General features: G+C 40.0%; 1 protein-coding gene across 1 annotated transcript in view; it reads right to left on the reverse strand.

Moving 5' to 3' along the window:
- Pappa2 (pappalysin 2) overlaps nt 1–19,575 on the reverse strand; it is a 214,997-nt gene that overhangs the window by 176,156 nt on the left and 19,266 nt on the right. The window contains 1 exon segment of the mRNA XM_042674437.1: nt 14,040–15,102. Within this exon segment, the coding sequence (XP_042530371.1) occupies nt 14,040–15,102 (1,063 nt within the window).

Here is a 19,575-nt window from a genome sequence, read left to right on the forward strand (position 1 = left end):
TGGTCTGGTTGGCCTTAGTTACAATCCTACTACCTGTCTCCTGCCCATCTGGCTTAAGAGATCGTTTATTGATTAAGACTTGTCTTTTGATAGTATTTCCCAAGGCCTGGCCTCAAACTACAATCCTCCAACCTCTATCTCTTGAATAGCTGGGATTACAGCTTCACCCTCAGTTTATCTCAATTTCATGATGAACCCATTCCTTCCTTCTTGGTTTTGGGCTCACTGTGCCTTCTATTCATTATTAAACGAGAAATAAAACAACTAAACTTGGGGATAACTTAGTAGACCTCAAATAATTACTAGTTGCCCTTAACCTTAGAACACAGACTAAGACAGCATATTTATGAAGCAAATTTTCTCCCTATTCAGACTAGGTTGGAAAATCAGGCACTGTTGACTCATACCTGTGATCTTAGTTACTAAGAAGAAGCTAAGATCGAGGATCATGGTTCAAAACTAGCATGTGCAGAAAAGCCCATTAGACTCTCATCTCCAGTTTACCACCAGAAATCCAGAAGTGGAGCTGTGGCTCAAAGTGGTAGAGTGTTAGCCTTGAGCAAAAACAAGCTCAAGAATAGTGCCCAGGCCTTGAGTTTAAGCCCCACCACCGACAAAAAAAAATCAGTTAGGCTCTCTTTCAGTCTTTCAGCAGTTTCTCTTGGTCTAGAATTTTCTCCTCTCACCTTTCTTTTTTTTATTTTGACTTCTTTTAATTGGATTATTCACATTCTTAATGTCAAATGCCAAAAGTGTTTTTAATATATATTTTTAAGTTGTTGTAGAAAGGAGTTGTCATTCAATGGAGCAGTTTATGAACACAATATCTCTTGATAAATGCCACCACGTTTAACATTCTCACCCATCCCTCCCATCTCACCCCTTCCCTCCTTTACCTCTCTGAACTTTTAGGTTATATATTGAATTTTTGCCATTGAAGTGATTCATGTATACAATGCATCTCGAGCATATCATCCCTCCCTTTCATCTTCAGTCCCTGTCCACCATCCCATGTTCATCCACTCTGTTACCCTCCTCTTGCTCCTCCCCATTGAACCCATGTGGAAGATTTTACTTTATCACTAAATCTCTGGTGCCTCGACAACCTGAATGGAGAGAAAGTGCAGGAAGTCATTATGTCATTATTAAGACATTAGTGATTGTATCCTTGTTAGACCTTATTAACTGTGAGAAAAGAGAAATTAGGTTAATGACTTCCTCAAGACCCTGTCCGAAGAATTTTAAATGGAAAGAGAACTTCATTTTTATTTAGTGCTAAGTCTCTTTTGAGACTGTTTGACCACAGAGCATATTTCTTAAAATCGAGTCTCACTTTCAGTGTTTTCCCATTGATTTCAATTTTATGAAGGAACTTGAGGGTAAGGGCACCAGCCTGACACCTCAGAAATCAATCAATTGGCTAACCCCTCACTCAGATACCAAGGTCACCAAGAGTAACTTAGAGGCTGACAAAGACCCACTTAAAAGTACTTCCATGTCTCCTAAAAACTCTGATATGGATAAGAAGATATGAATATTTAAAGGAAAAAAAGAATTAGTTGGGTAAGTGCGCTCCCAAGAGCTCCTTCTTTACCAAAAGGGGTATTAATAGAAACATGGTGATGAAGGTCTTCCAGGAACATGTGCTTAGCATTTCCCCTGTGAGAGTTGACAGAAAGCATTTTCACTGAGTGACCTGGCCCTCAGGAAACATCTCTCTATACAGAGTCCCTTTCTTTGAATGGTAATAGAATCTCCAAGTGCCTGCCTGTCTGTTGTGAAACAACAGCTTACAGCATTTTTAAAACGCTTTGCAACATCATCTATGAAGTCTAAATTAACTGGCCTATTACGCATTAGGACACTAACCGGATCAATGACTAGCATGCACTTTCCATGCCAACTGCCAAGACCCATGCTATTTGGTTACCAAGCCAATAGTCACTCAAGTGCCCATCCTTGACCCTCACAGACCCTTGACCCTCCCCTCTGCTTTCTGGGGAGCTCCACTATCCAACCTAACAGCTCTGAGCTTTAATCTCACTGCGAATTTGTCGTTGTGAATTTTCTAATCATCCTTATTTTTCTCCTTCTTCAATATCATCTACTACATGAATAGCTACATTATGACTTTGTTGAAACTAGAAAACCAGAGAAACACATGGCCACATAGACAAAAGAATCCATGATTTGCAACTTGCCCTGAACTTCGAAAGATTATTTAGATGCTTCACAACATGAAGCATAGGCAAAGACTGAGCTGGAGAAACTAAGTCAGAAACTCCCTGATCTAGTATTCTTGGCCTCTTGTCTAACACCTTGGGTGGTTAGGTCCTATGAGGAAATAAGCAGAAGTCATGCAAACTTTCCTATGATCAGTCAGCGAGGCAATCAGATTTGTGACTTGAAACAGGCATCCTCATCTGCAAAATAAAGTAAATCACTTGATCTACACGGTTTCCATGATTGCTCAGTGGCATTTTATATGTCTCAATACAAGCAGACTTATTGTATCTCCCAGAATTTACCTGGGCTGCAGCATCTTAAGAGTCTTATGTATCTCTTTTAAAAATTATTCTCCTTTTAATAGTGAAAATGCACACAAGACTAATTCAAAAAGGCAATTATGAACAATTTCCACCTTCCTCAAGTCCCTATATTGCTGACAATCCCTTCCTCACAGGATAGCTGCCTCCTTTCTCATCCTGACAATCAGGCCCCAATCCTTGCCCACATGCCAGACATGCCAGCAACTCACAAATTTGCATCCACTTTCACATCCTTCCTCCTAGGGAAGGATGCTTGCATTCCTCAGTTCACAACTACCATTAGGGCTGGAGCTCTGAGTCCCTCCACATGGGAGGCTTTCTCTTCATTATTCTTCCTTATTAAACAATTACTAAAGTGGCAGCCTACAAAATAGGAGAAAATCTTTACAAGCTATTCACTATAAGAGACTAAGACTCAGAATATATAAAGAACCCAAAAAATTTGATACTAATAGAAAAATTTAATGAAACTAGGTGAATAACCTGAATAGATATTTCTCAAAAGAAGAGATAAAGTGGCCAATAAACATATAAATAAATGATGTACAATATCTTTAACTGTAAAGAATGTGCAAATCCAAATTACAATGAGGTTTTATCTCACTCCAGGGAGAATGGCTATCACCAAGAACTGGGTGCCAGTGGCTCATACATTTATTCCTACTACTTAGGAAATTGAGACCTCTAGGATCACTGTTGGAAGCCAGCCAAGAGAGAGGGGAACGAGGAGAGAGAAGAACCATCTGAGAGACTCAATCTCCAACTAACTATCAAAAGATGAATTGGAGATATTGCTTATGGGGTAGAGCAGCAGCCCTGATCAGGAATGCTATACAAGAGCAAGAGACCCTGAGTTAAAGGCCTACTATCTGCAAGAAAAAAGAAAGAAAAACAAAAGAGATTTGAAAAGTAAACAAATAACAAAAGCTAACAAGAATGTTAGAGGGGAAAGAGGAACATTTATACACAGTTGGTGAGAATGCAAATTAGTGCAAATTAAGTATGGAGTTTCCTCAAAAAGCTAAAAATGGAACTACTATATGACCCTGCTAGCCACTCCTGTGTATATATTTGAAGAAACTAAGTCAACATATAAACATTTCTTATTTTAAATTGCTGTATCATCTGAAAATATAAAAACTACCTAACGTCTTGCCTATGATAATGTATGATATAACAAGCACCTGGCCTATGAGTAAACATTTCTTCCAGAGCACCATTATTTAGAAATATGTATACAAATCCATAAGGATTTCTCTCATTGTAAAAATAAAATCCAAATATATTAGAGCCTAAAACTAAGGGCAGTGGGATAAACCTTAGAAAAGGATTCCTTAGATACTGGATTTTGTGTTATTCAATTAACTGCATAAACATTCTGTGATGACACCATGATACTGCTAGAAATCCACCTTCATTGTCTTTGGCAAACCCCACTGAGGGAGGTAGCTTGAACTACCTAGAAAACACGAAAAGTTATGCTATGTACTTGTCAACCAAAGATCTATGATGATGAAGAATAGTACCCAAAGAGCAAAGGTAAGGGTGATGGTATTTTTTTTCCCATTATCTAAAACTTCATGAAAAAGAAGTAGACCAAATTACTGAACAGAATAGTCAGGTATAATTACAAAACATCTTCTAACTGAAAGCACTAAGCTGCACACCCAGGCAGTTTGAGTAATTGTCCTAACATTGTGCTAAAAATGACCCATAGTGCTGTCCTAATGCCCTAGTTAATGGTTAGGCCACTGAACAAATAGTAGTTATTTGTATGGTTATTTTCCTAAATTTTACACTCTCTTCCAGGTCCCTGTTCTCTACTGACCTTATCCTCCATATAACAAACTCTTCTTTCTGTTCCTGGATACCTGTCTTTCAGGAACCACTGTTACCTTTTGGTCTGAATCCTCTTAGTTGCGAAGTACTGAACATACAAATTATTCTTAGTATACAAACCATTGAAAGCTAATCTTGGGATAGGGTGGAAGGAGACTAGGAGTAAAAGATAAATTGTTCATTACCATAGAAACCCAGATTTAGGAGGAAAAAGGTGATTAGAGACTAAACTAGAACTTTACTGTACTCAGTTCAATTCTGCATAAAAATGTACATATTCAGGCACATATACATATGTTTATTGTCTCTCTTCTTTATGAATAAAGACACAGATAATATCTGATGTCCCTAGTGTATGCTACTGTGTCTAAAGCAGAGTAAATATTTAATAAATAGTCGTTATAAGCTGAATGAGTTGAGTAAATGGGTGAATAGGGTGAATGCAAGGTAAAAGAAGCCAGAGTGACTCTTCTGTTTCATTCCCTTTATACTGGCCCCTTAACCAGGTTCACGGACATTGAAAATTCATATCTGAAAGAGAACAGGGTCATTTTACCATCCCAATTGTCTCCATTCTCTCTCAAACCTTGAGCCCGTGTCAGATTGTTGTTCCTTATAAAACCAGCTGTCCAGAACCAAGTACAGACTCCAGACAAAGTCTGACTTTGGGCCATGTATAGATGGCGGGGGAGGGGGGAGGAGAACATCTCTTCCAATAATTTAGGCACTTTATCCTTTTTAACAGAACCCAAGATTGTTGCCATATTTTTAGTGATTACATCATGCTTTTCACTATCCATGGTTATTTATACATTGACTACTACAAAGGATTCTTTAGGCTTGGATTACAGGATTTTTATACATTAAACCCTAAATTCACTGTATACATTTCTACAGTAGTGTGCTGAGCATAGTCGGTAATCCTTTTGAAATAATTTTGAATCCTTACTTCTTGTCTTAGTCCTCAATGTGGTGACTTCCACCCCAAACTTTGTAACATTCACTTAAAACTTCTGAATACCTACTAAGTACCAAGTACAACCAATAAGTATAAGTCTTCCTGAACAATGTTTCTTTTCTGAAGAAAGGAGAATAGAATAGAAAGGAGAATAAGAAGGTAGAAAGGTGAGTCTCATAGGAAGCATAAATAGGAGGATTATAGTGCAGGCCAGCTTGGCCTACAGCAAGGACTTATCTCAAACAAGAGCAGAAGAGGCTGAAAGTATAGATCAGTGATAGAGTACCTTCTAAGCAAGTACAAAGCCCTGTGTTTAAACCTCAGACCAAAAAAAGTATGTTATCCATATTTCAACGCTAAAAAGAAAACATAAACAAGCAGCTCACTCTACCCAGGGTGTTGCATCACAGGATAGAAAACTGCTCCCCTGGGGCTCTCAGGACCTCCCAAGTATCTTTTGTTTTGACCACAGTTGCTAGAACTATAGGCTGGCCAGAAGCCTGTAACTTCTGACCTCACACGTAAAGGCAAATTAGACCAAATTGACCAAACATTGAACTGGAACAAGATATTGCAGCAGGCTGCTGTTATAAGCAAGAGGATATGAATCTGAAGAGAGACTTAGTGAGGTTTGCTTCTGCTGAGACAGCAAACTGAAGCCATGTTTTCAAAGTCACAAAGGAGCAGAAACTATGTGAACAAGATATGGAAACTGCAAAATAATGAAATGTGGAGAACTATGCAGCTTTGAGAGAAAGAGTTCCAGAGGTTGCCTCTATTGCCAGTACCTTTCTAGCCCACAATTTCCCAACCATGGTGCTAGAGTAAGAACATGCCATTTTCAGCCATTATTTATTGACTACTTAGTGTGTTCCTTCTGGTGTTCTAGGTGCTAGGGTACAGCAGTAACCCAAACACACCAAAACTGCTTCCTTAGTGCAAGTTACATTCCAGTGGAGAGGATCAACATTAAGGCAAACAAACCAAATAGCATATTGGTGATAAAATTCTAAAAAGAAGAGTAAAGCAGGAACGAAAGCATGAAAAGTCAAGGTGATGTTGTAACATATTTATACAATTATTCCATTTTCTTTAGTTAATGGCTATGAATTTCTCTTTCTTAGAGCCACAAAATCCTAAGTAAAATGTTTGGTCAGAGTCTTAACAAATCTGTGACACCATTTCAAGGAGATGATAGGTACAGAATACATATCATACTCCCTTTTTTGGAGTTTGTTTGTTTGTTTAATTTCATGAACTGCCCTCTCCTCCCAAGCAAAAGTTAGTTATTTTACTTCCTGGCTATTGTAGTTGACCATTTCTCTCTTATCAAAATATACCCATGACTCTGCTTCCAAGAGCCCTCTGGAGGTCCCGTCATTCAACCAATAAGGAAATGAACAAAATGACTTCAAGCCCATTCCCTCCTTAGCTAGCATATTCACTTTCCAGAGGTATCTCAGTTATTTTATTTGCTTCTTCATGCTGTGGCAACTCTGACAAGATGATGATACCAGTAGGAAAAAGGCAATAGAGTGTAGACTGTCAATAACCTTCTATTTACAAAAGTAATGTTTTCTGCCTTTAAGTTGATGCCCTACTAAGGCCCTTGTTTAACACTACCATTTACCCTACAACATTTATGTATATTATACATATTACATGATATATTATATATTATTATATATGTATACATATATTACACATACATATTTAAACATATATACATATATATATATATATATATATATATTTAAGCTATATTAAGTGAGCATTTCTTGGTTCCCTGTGACCAAAGAATATGAAGTCTTATACAAAAGATGAGTAACACTGGATAATTACAATATAGTATGACAGACATGTACTAGGGCTGAGATTGGCAAACGTCTTTCAAAAGTCCAAATAGTAAATATTTTAGGGTTTGTGGGTCATATGGTCTCTGTTATAACTATACAATTCTGCCGCATGAAAGGAGTCACAAACAATATGCAAGCTAGTGGGAGTGGCTGTGTTCCAAAGACAATTTTATTTACAAAAACAGTGAGGCAAATTTAGTCCACCAGCCCACAATTTCCCAACCACGGTGCTAGAGTAAGAACATGCCATTTTCAGCAATTATTTATTGACTACTTAGTGTGTTCCTTCTGGTGTTCTAGGTGCTAGGGTACAGCAGTAACCCAAACACACCAAAACCGCTTCCTTAGTGCAATTTACATTCCAGCGGAGAGGATCAACAGTGAGGCAAACAAGCCAAATAGCATACTGGTGATAAAATTCTAAAAAGAAGAGTAAAGCAGGAACGAAAGCATGAAAAGTCAAGGTGATGTTGTAACATTATCCATGGGAGTCACCAGGGAAAGCTTCCAACTTAGTGGGTGACGTGGGAAATGACGGGAAGAAGGTGGGAAAGGGGCCCTGCATCAATCTGGAAGAAGAGCGATTCCAGCAATATGCTAAGCCACAGGAAAAGTCCTGAAGCAGTGAGAGACAGAGAATAGGCAAGCGTGACGGGAATCCCATGAGATAGAGAAGTGTGGCAAGAAGAAAGACACAGAAGTGCCCAGTGCAGGTCAGTTAGGTCCTGAAGACCACAGTAACATTGCTCTTTAGCTCGGAGATTTGAGTGAGCTGAGGAGCAGCTTGGAGAGTTTGAGGCAAAAGAAAGACATGGTCTGAGTTAGGCTCCAATAAGGGTTGTGGAAAATGACTCAGAGGTAAGTAGAAGAGTAAAAAGTAGAAAATCAGTTACAAGGCTTTTACAATGACCTAGGTGAGAGTTGACAGGCCCAGGAGCTGGGCATCGGCACTGGGTTGATAAGTAATGGTTCAAATAAGATACTCAGTTCTACTTTTAGACTAAGGACCATTCACAGGAAAGAAGAAATAAGACTTTGATACTCGATAGACAAACAGGCCTTATTATCCAAATTCTGAACCTAGGGAATCTGTCCAAGAGTCTCTGGTAGAGAATAAGAGAGTAAGAGAATCTTTAGAGTTCAACAAGTTAATTAGTCAGCAGCTTTATGCAGCGGGGTGGGGATATTCTGATGAAACACAGGTTCAGAAAAAAAAAAAAAAAAAGTGCCTAGAAAACGCTGTACTCCGTCAACTACCCAACCTACATCTCTAACGTCAAAGGAAATAGTGTCAGGGTTGAAGAATGATCTAAAATCATAACCTAACATTTCTATAATCAACAAAGTAACTTGCAAACAAGGTTCTTGGGGTAGGGGGAGACAAGGTTTGTAAGCGAACAGCTGTCTTTCCGTTTCTTAGGTATAAATCCTAGGAAGGGATGCCTAAGTCACAAGAGAAACAGACTGGAACTGGTCAGAGTACCAGAGCGAACACTCCATCCAGCTCCCAGGAAAATTCCCAACTATCTTGAATGACTGACTAACTATGGTTGGCTGTTAAGGTCTCTCTTAAAAATTTTTATAAAAGGAAATATTTGTAACCCAGGCAGACCACATGGCTCATTCAAAAGTCTGTGTATGTGGCCAAGAAATAACCACAAAAAGGAGAAAAACAGCCTTTCCCCACTCACCTGGAAAGGACTTTGCCCTCAGCCAGGTAAGCAAGAAAGCTGGATTGTGTAAATGCTATAAGAGAGTATCTAATGGAATTGAAGAAAGTGTTGTGTGCACTAAAATAAACAGGTGACATTTCTATTATCTAGGTAACTTTCCCAAGCTTATCTCTTATTTCTTCCCCCCAGTACCTTTGTCAAGTGCACACTTTGAGCATTCCAAGTGGAAAGGGATTGAGAAGTTTTCTTGCTGTTCAGTTTTAAAGTTTCTCCACCTTTTCTTTTCTCCCTGCCCTCTTCTATGCTTTACACTTATTTTCCTTGTCCATGTTATTTTTGGCGCCAGGGATCTTGAATCCTGACTTCAAAAGAAATCTATAATGAAAACTGGCTGATGTTTAACAGACTCAACCACTGAAGGACCTAATCCTACCATTCCTTCAGCTCAACAGCCTCAATGTGTGTGTAAACACACCCCAGCTAACCCCTCCTTGGTATCCAAGTTTGTGAATTACCAGCTTCTTCATTTGTTCCCTTTCATTCCTTATGCATCTTCTCTCCTGTTCCAAAATATGCTCTTTCTAGGCACAACTGTAGATGATACTCTGCCACACACCTGTTAAACATCTCTTAGTTCACCTTCTGAGGGCTTAACACCAGGTGCTAGTGTTCTACGTGTAACTGACCTCTGCTCCCAATAAGACTCAGAGAAGGTAGCAGGGATGAGAAATGGAGTCACCAACACACAGAGATGTTAGCTCACCCTAGGCCTCAGAAACGGAATAGTATCCCCCTGTCTGCTTTATAGCATGGTCTGACACTGGCTGATTGACAACTTAAAAAACCATCTGTGCTCAGCCATTTGTTTTCACTTGGTAATTTTTTCCCCTCATCAACAATATTATGAAACCGGAGAGAGGTGGGAGGGGGTTGGGCAGGAAGAGTCCACTGTTCCAGATCTAGTTTACTCTTAGAAAAAGGAGAAAAGTGAAGGATGGAAAGTAGACGCAGCAGCAGTGTGGATATCTTTCAGATATAATTTTAGAGGAATAAAAGTAACAGAGTGAATAATCAAATGAAGCCGATGCCTGTAAAGGTCAAGGAAACTGAGTTCACCTTGAAGCAGAGCTTCTTTTGGCTTGGCTACCTAGAGCACACCATAAGAAATGGTTAAGGATATTTGTGATTTTTTTGTGAAGTAGACACTCAACTTCCTTTCTTCAACTCCCTTTCTTCAACTCTTCAACTCTGTTTCTTCAACTCTCTCTCCCTCTCCCTCTCCCCTCAACTCTCTCTCCTTCTCCCTCTCCCTCTTCCCCTCTCTCCCTCTCCCCGTCCCCCCTCTCTCTCAAGTAGAAAGAGACATCTGGCTTATGCAGCCCTCCAAATCCACAAGCCAAGTTCTTCTATTTTGGTAATTCTGTTCAATTGGCTATGTAACATATCTATAATTCATATCTCCTCTGACCAGTCCCAAGCCTGAAAAATACTCTCCCTTTGATAGACCCATCTGGGTTACAGATGTTTGTAAATACATTCCTTAGGCTCTCTCCTCTTCTCAGAACCTTTGGGAAAGAAAGTTCTTTGAGCTAGATTTCTGGTTCTCATAGGGTGTGGTAAGAAATGTTAAGTAGATCTGGGAAGAGAACTATCATCAATTACTAATCAGTTACTAATGCATGTTAGTTATCAATCTACTTCTAGGTTTTTTTTTTCTTCTAATTTCCATTACCCGCCAGTAAACTTGAGCTTCTGAGTAGAACAACTGTGTTCAGCACACTGTTTATTCAATAAATGTCTTGCAGAGTATTTGTTGACATTGGATCCCTTAAGAGAAACATTATGATGGGATTATGAATTTAAGGTCTATGACTTAATTGTAATGATAAAGATGCTATATATAGGTAATTTATTTCAGAAATGGTCACTAACTCCACCAAATCCAGGACCCCTTAAAACCCCAGAGATCTATGTCTCTAAATACAATGTTTTCAAATAATTCAAACCAATAGTGCAGAATGGTCTACACCAAGTTCTCCTTTCTGTACCTCAGCTTAGATTTAAACCTAAAGAAGTTTCATGAAATTTCTAAATTCCTCTGCTAAATAACATTTAGCTGATATATATAGATAGAGACATAGATATAGATATAAATTAATCCTCTGTTCATCTAATTGTATCTGGCATATTGGCATATTGGAAGAACTTGGTAAGTAATAAATTTTCAAAATACCTTTCCTGCCAATGAGAACTATAAAACACTCAATATTTTTAATAATAAAAATTTAGCACAGAGCATTTAAGGCAGAAGCAAAGTGACAAGACTCTATAATGAATTAAATATGAGGGACATAAAAAGAAAATCTTACATCTCCCCCATATTTTTGCCTTCAGATTTCTTCTTCCAAAAGGGGAGACTTACAGAAAATTATCCTTTTTCTAGCCAGCTATTAGACAGAATTCTTGTCATTGTGAATAAGCACTCAGCACTTGATAGACTAAACAATGATTATAAAGGATTTTGCCGGGCACTGGTGGCTCACGCTGGTAATTCTAGCTACTCAGAAGGCTGAGACCTGAGGATCACAGTTTAAAGCCAGAGGCTTTAAAGATCTGAGGAACTCAGTTCAAAGCCAGCCTACACAGGAAAGTCTGTGAGACTCTTATCTCCAGTTAACCACCAAAAAACCAAAAGTGGAGCACTAGCTCTTAGGGAAAAAACTCAGGGACAGTGCCAAGCTCTCAGTTCAAGTCCCACAAATGACAAAATAGAGGTCTTAAAACATGTTTGTTAAGGTAAAAAGTAATAGAATAATTGGAAAATTAAATTCAAAGAAATGCCCTAAAGTAGAACAAAATGACAAAAATTTGGAATATGTTAGAGAATAAATTTGAGAGCTTTATTTCCAGCTATCTCAGGGAAAGAAGAAGTCAAAGTAATAATTTTAGAAATTTTTTCATAAATACGGAGTATGAGTGTCTAAATTGATAGGGCCCACTATGTGCTTATAATGAAAGAATAATAGAAGGTTCTTATTAGTTCCTAAGTACAATTACCGTAAATTCTTTCAAACAGCAGACAAGAGGCAACATTTTAAATAAACCCAAAAGAAACATATAAATAAATACAATACATATATACACACATAAGTGTGTTTGTGTATCTTTAGTATATACATATTATATATTATGTATTATATAATATGTAGAGAGTGAGAAAGAAAAAAAGGAAAAAGTTTGGGGGGGAACTATCACAGACAGAAGTATCAGAACAGAATTAGAGGCAATTGATAAATATCTTCAAAGTTTCAGCAAAAATGTTTTCAAACTTAACATTTTACACAAAGAAAAGTTATCTGTTTCATATAAAGGCCTAAAAACAATTCTGAGAAGTCATTTTCAGAAAAGTTACCTAGAACATCTTTTCCTAGAGAGTTATTTAAGGACATATTCTAGTAAAAAAAAAAAAAGTAGTAAATTAAGAGATATTGATGTAATTCAGGATACAGTGCCTCCAATCTAAAAAAAATGTAGTGAAGTTCCACAATGGTAACTGAACTACAGGCCTAAGATAACTGGACAACATTAGAAGAATATAGAATGAACTAGAAGGGAGAGTGCCAGAAAAGGATGTTACAAAAAACAACTATTTAAAACACATATTTAATAAATAAGCATGTAGGAAAAAGCAATTGGAAACATTTGTGGTTATTGAGAAGGAAGGAAGGGACTCTGGTGGTATAAGAAGAAGCTGATCAAGAAAGGAAATAATAGAATGATATTTTGTCCTGCAACAAATAAAATTTCACAGTTGTAGTATTGTAAATAAATAGAGACAAAAGGCCACTTTGAGGAAAACAATGTCTGGCTACATTTAAAGACTGCTGTTCAGATTGGAATAAGTATACCTGTTACAGTTTCAGCCTGAAATGTCCTTCACAGATTCTTGTGCTAAAGTGTTGGTTGCCACTGATGAGGTGTTTTAGAAATGATTAGCTCCTGAGTACTTGAATTTTATCACTAGAGCAATCCATCAACAATTTGATAGCATTATTGGAAGGAAGTAGAGACAGTGTGGCCTTGTTGTGGCACTGTGGCACTGTGCAGAAGTAACTGCACACACAAGGCCTTTGATCTCCTGGAGCTGATATTCCAAATGAGAGGAAGAAAAGTACCTGGATGCAAGAGAAAAATGGTCAGAAGTATGTACTGTACAGGTGGTTAAGGTTAGTCGATGTTAACAGGATTTAGTAACTGCTTTAGATTGGAAGCTCAGGAAAGGCTTGGGAGTTGATCCTTAGGTAGATATTTGAATGAGGGGTCAGAGCCCACTGGAAGAATACCAAGAGAAAAAGAATTCCGGGAAGATGGAGCCACCCATGCAAAATCCTAGGGGGCAAAAACAGGCTTGACCTGTTCCACAGAACCAGCCCAGTCAGCCACGCTGTGCTGTATGCACAGGGGGCAGTGGTCGGATGTGAAGTTGAAGAGAAAGTGGGCAGGAGTTGATGGTAGTCCAGCTAGGGAGCTAGGTCAGAAGGTTAGCTCTTATTTCAAGTGCAGCATCAATGGGAATGGCCAGATCTGAGTCCTTTTTCAAAAGATCTTTCCAGATGCTCTGTGAAGAATGGAGCCAATAGGGGAACCAGGAGAAATTTGCACAGAAAGATTTGTGGCGTCCATGCTTCCAATGAATTGCTCAATCTGTACCAAGGACAGAGACTGCGAGTTCCCTTTGCATCCACATTACCGTGCTGAACGCCTCTGGGAACAGGTAGCATGAACAGTTGTGCCCAAGTGCTGTTGACTGGAGTCTATTACTCTTTAGAATGCTTGTCCTGGAAGATTCCTTGCTTCCCTCCCGCCCCGCCCCACTGGTAAAGAAAATGGTTCAGCTTTCCTGCACCCCAGGCTCCTGGTGCACACAGGTGGTCAGTGCATTGCACACTGGCGCGCACAATTGTCGGTGACCTCAGCCACCCGTCTGCTCCCACTTACCTGGCAAAGCCTGGCTTACTGCACGAAAGTTCCATAGAGTCTGATGGGGAAGGATGTCAAGAATGCTGTCTTTGGGGACTAAGGCGCACCCCATTTTGCCTCTAGAAGTAGCAAGGACAGCCCCACCACCACCACCACCACAGCAGACAGATCCCCAGCTCCTTACCTCAGCGGTGAGTCCGGGTCAAAGCAGGTCTTGCGCACGTCCGTCACGCGGGGGTTACAGCAGTCCCCGCCGTCGAAGTCGTTCAGGATGTTGTTGCACTCGGGGTGACACACCGAGTCCCTGCGGTTCCAGGAGTAGCAGCGGCCCTGCAGGCGGCAGTCCCCCCCGTCGTAGCCCGTGAGCGGGTGCTCACATTCGGGGTCGCAGTGGTCGTTGCCAATCTTGCTGGGCTCACAGTTCACCAGCACCACCCGGTGCCGCAGGGTGGAGTTGTGGACGCGGTGCACGCTCAGCTGCCAGCTGATGTTGTAGCGCGCGAAGGCGTGCGCCAGCGCCGCGTGCTGCCGGCCGATCTGCTCCTCGCTCACCGTGGGGCGCAGCCCCGCGTCGTCGCACACGTTCACCACCTGGTAGCGGATCACCTTCTCCCCGCGGAGGGGCCAGTGCTCGTTGTACTGGGAGATCAGCTCCACGTTGTCGCAGACGGTCTGCCCGCAGGGCGGGGGGTGCAAGGGTGACAGAACCTCGGGCTGGGGCTCCTCCCAGGCCTTGAGCACCTCCAGCTGAGGGTATGTCTCGTCCTTGAAGGGGATCCATTGCTCCTTCAGGAGCTCGAACGTGGCGGTCAGCAGGAGGGCGCCCACGTCCCCCGCCTGGCTGGAAGACTGCAGTTGGCTCTGTGAGAGCGCCGTGGACCAAATGATCAGCGTGCCCAGATGACCACGGAAATAATGCCCGCTCTCCGAGGTGTCGCCACCCAGGAGCAAAGAGCGGCAGGATGCCATGAAGGGGCTGTGCAAAGGACCAGACTGCCCCGTCCTGCTGGCCACCTGCGCGCCGTCCACATACAGGACCATGCGCTGCCCGTCGTACGTGGCGGCCACGTGTGTCCACACGCCCGGCTGGTAGTGACTGTGGCCCGTCACAAGGGTCGCTTTCTTCACACGGTCGGTTCGGAGGGAGAAGAAGAAGCGAGGGTCTCTCCTTCCCCTCTCTTTGCCCGTGCGGATCCCCAGCGCCCAGCCCTTGTCACTGATGGTGTGGGAGCAGTTATCAAACACACCTGGGAAAGAAGGAAGAATCCAGGGGAGAAACACCAAATACAAAGAGAATGGAGACAGGAAGGGGGGAGGAAGGGAAAACCACATGTCAATAGCGAGAATGAAGGCTTTTGAATTGGAAGAATAATATATAAATGACACAGATTCCCCACCTGCGCTACCCGGCCATACTCTCATATTGGACCATGTGGCAGCTCATTGGAGATTCCACCCAATTGCGTTTCCTTATATATTTAAAAATACCTAACGAAAGCTGGGAAGTGGACAGCCAGTGCAAATGATGGCCATCTATTATCACTTCACCAAGAATATTCTTCCTGATCACTGACTTCCCCCCACCCCTACCCCAGACCCTTTAGATCCTGGGGACCCAGGAGGGCAGCTCTAGTCATTTACAAAAGACAGCAAATTGCATGTCCCTTCAAAAAGTCATTTCCTCCATTGAACATGGCAATGATTCTCAGAGGGAAAATAAGGAGATCTCTTGGAGAAGACTACCACTTCTAGACATTGTTCCTGGGGGTAAAGAAAGACCTGTCATCTGTAGAGTACAACTGTTCCCAAAGAAAGCAAAATGGAATAAGCCCCAGAGAGCCAATTACAAAGGTGGTTATTCTACATCCAGCAGTGCCTACCACAGTACACAAACAAAACTTTCCAGGTAAAAGAAGGTCCTTTCCACTCACTGCCTCATGTCCTTACTCAGAAAAGCCACCGAAACAAGAAATCTACTTGATAAATCTACTTGTAGATAACAGGAAAAGGGAGTCATGTCAAATGTGGCAGAACTACAAAACTACAAATGGAAGAGAACCATGAGACAAAGGGAGGCCCATGACATTCCCAGTATGCTATTGGTGGGTGATTTTTTCCCAAATAGTGTCAGGATGAGCCTTTACTTGTAAAGTACATGAAGGCATTCTTATAAATATGTACTTCTATCTACACAGAAATGCTTAATAAATATATCTTGAGCTGATGAATGAATGATAATGATCTGATAGTTGCAAGACCAGGTGCTTGAGGTTTATATCAAGAATCATCTCCCCTAAACTATAAAACAAGAATTTTATGTATTCCTTGACCTTATAGAGTTCCCTCCAACAGCCCTTGTTGATGGGTGTTCTGGATTTCTAAATCGTAAGCTTCTGCTTTTGATGACACCAAATGTTTAATAAGTAGCCACATTTTTTTTAAAGTGATCTTTATAAATAGCTTCTCTTGTGTCTAACATAAGTACAAACTTGCCCTTAAGAGGATTTTTGTTCTTTTGCTTTTCAGTTTGGTTTTGGTTTCTTTGTCTTTGTTTGTTTCTCCTGGGTTGCTGTTTTTGATTTCTGTACCTTTTGTCTTGTATGTAAATTTATCTGATTTGGGGAGGTAATTGGGAGTACAGAAATGGTGGGACAAAGCGTTGAACAAATGCAGCCGTGACATTCACTAGACACTGTGTTGAAAATGAACTACAGTATACATCTTGTAGAGAGGGGGATTGGGAAGGGAAAAACTGGGAGAAAATAATGGACAAGGTGACACTGTTCAAAAAGAAACATACTTAGTGTCTGACTTATGTAACTGTAACCCCTCTGTACATCACCTTTACAATAAAATAAATAAATTTAAAATAAATAAAAATAAAAGTCATTTTTAACCAAAACAGCCTCTACCTAGTAATTCTAACAATTCATCTTTAAAATACGGGTAATGACTAGCTATGATGCAATGGAAAGTGTCTAGTATTTTGTTTGTTTTCTTGGTTTTACACAAAGCTTGTCAAGAGAATTAAGAAATATTATTTTGAAATCTCTTTCCATTGAAAATCCATTGGTGGATTTTCAAAAAAGAAAACAAAACTGAATGATCAATATTAAGTTTCTCTAACCCACATTTTCTTCTTGGTTCACATATTTTAATAAACATTATAGAGCCTTAATTATGTCTTCCTGTTGACTTATGAACAAGTGTGCTATAATATTTAATGAGTACCACAGAGTTACTTATCTGTCACTTCAATGTTGGCTTTTAAGAGAAAGTCTACATTTTGATGCACACATAGTATGTGAAGGAATTGGAGTATAAATTACTAGACTTCCCATATAAATTACTAATTAATTTACATGAGGTATCTAGTTTTCAGTTGTGAACACTTTAACATTTTATCCTTAGATTTTTGATTGATAATCAATAAAATAATTATTTCTCCATACTTGTCTCAAAGGCAGCTTTGTCCTGAAGTGGAAAATCTGCAGCATTAGCCAATTGATGTGGTGCATATTACTCCCACAATGGCCAATTTCATGTTACCACTATGATGTCAGTGTGCATGGAGTTGGGAAGAGAAATGTACAATTGGCTCTGGTGATCCAGCAGGAGCCAGTTCCAGCACTTCTAGATTCACAAAAGGAAAGCAAATTCAAGCTTCCAAGCGTCTCCACTTCCCTCTAACAAAAGTGGATAGCCTGCTTTGCTGAAGATGTGACCTTCTGCAATGAAAGGGGAGTAAATATTGCCTCCACTTTGGATTTTGAGCTTTATGCTGCTTACCAGAACTCTCTGTGACCAGCTGCACCTGCGAATAAATCCTGTCCAACCATTTATCAAGTGGCCAGCCCAGCTTCCCACATGCCCTCAGGAAGCTTTCCTTTTGTCCTGCTCCCTTGATCTCCTGACACAGAAACAAGATGAATTTTGTTTCAAAAGATTTTTACAGAACCTTAATATTCGAAAGACTTCCCTTTCTACTTAGTCTAGCACAGCAAAGGCTGACAAACCAACACAGTCTAAGCCAATACAATATACGTGGTGAAACTCTGAGCTTGTGCAACATTGAGTTTTTATAACTTTGGATGTACATGTGATAGAAACAAACACATTACAACTGTTGTTTGTTCATCAAAGCCACATTCTTGGGAAGAACAGAGGGACCAGATCACTAATATGATTTATGAGATCACTCAACACCAAACTGAACTATGATAGCCCATGGTTAGAAACATCAGATCAAATGATGTAACACATAAGATGGGGGTGAGCTTGAAGCCAAACATTTGGACCATATTGTCTTAAAACCTTATGAATAATTTTTTCAGCACTTTCATCCAAATGTCCTCTGGTATATATCAATGTTTACTAAATTTAAACTTGTTTGAACACCTTGCCATCTTTTAAAACTGAGTTTGGAAAGAAAATAAAGTAAATTAAAGGAGCATGTCGTGTTCATTTTATTCCTGCCCTCAACTCTAAAAATCATATTTAGAGACCACGGGTTTCTTAATAGAACAAGAGATGCATGTGTCTGCAACAAAAATCATTTGCATCTATTTTTCTATTACCACAAATTATCAGGATTTGGAAGTAAAAGATCCAGTTACCAGGAGCAAGCCCTTCATACAAACAGAAATGTAATATTCCAGGCTATAAGGAAATAAATGTAAAAATGTGTGAGCCTCATGATTTAGAGGGTCACAAATAACTGTTCAGTCAGAAGAATTCTAAATGTAGCCCCTTGTAGAGAAATAATTTTATTTCCATTTCTTAAATTAGGTCTTTTCACTTGCTTATGCCCAAGAAGGCATAAAGAGCCTTAAACCACCTTTTATTAAATGTCTACTACACTCCAACCATAGATCATTCAACAGTCCTAGTAAACCATACCACAAATGTATGACCTGAATTTTAGTATCTTCTCTTATAGGCCATAAACTAAGCATTAGGCTATTATACAAGCAATTCACAATCTCACATCTAGCAAGTGCAAGAGACAAGAATCCAAACCACATGTATTTTGTACTACACTGAAACATTTCAGATACTTTCAAAAGTTAATTGTTGCTAGGAAGAAAGTTGTAAGTTGCCTGTGGTGTGGACTAGTAAAAATGGCAGGAATGAATTTGTAGACCCACTTTCTTTCTTTGGATCTTGAAGACAAATAGGATCTGGTTTCTCAAAAGTATCCACAACGGGAAACATGAAGAAGAAAAAAGTAAGTGACTGATTCAATCATTTATCTTTCACTATTGACCAAAGCCTAAACTGACAGGCTACCTTACTGAATATCTGTTCACATTTCTAGGTAGACCTCCCAAGTTCTTCTGTGACATATCGTACTCAATAATCAGTTCTAACGGACCTAGGCAAAGGGGTTAGGAGCTTTTTGACCTGTGTCCAGGGGTATGATATTGGGGAAGGGGGAGAGGTGGAAGAAGGCTAATTTAAATATCACACATCCAGAAACTTGTTTCAAGCCAATGATTTTCACTGCTCTTTTTCTTGGACTCTCAATTAGGTTTGTAACTGGTAGCATAGGAAATTGTGCTTGTAGGGAATGTAATCAAAAGGGAATGTGACATGATCCTGCTAGGAGCCACTCACACCTTTTCCAGGGCTCCAGCAGGACTGCTTCTGGAGGCTTACTCCCTTCTCTACTAGCAATCTCTCCTATCTCCTCATGGGAGGTTCTGTCAGTTGGTTTTATA

The sequence above is a fragment of the Dipodomys spectabilis genome, unplaced genomic scaffold, assembly GCF_019054845.1.
Source record: "Dipodomys spectabilis isolate Male_0828 unplaced genomic scaffold, ASM1905484v1 ptg000019l, whole genome shotgun sequence".
In the NCBI taxonomy this organism is placed as follows: Eukaryota; Metazoa; Chordata; class Mammalia; order Rodentia; family Heteromyidae; genus Dipodomys; species Dipodomys spectabilis.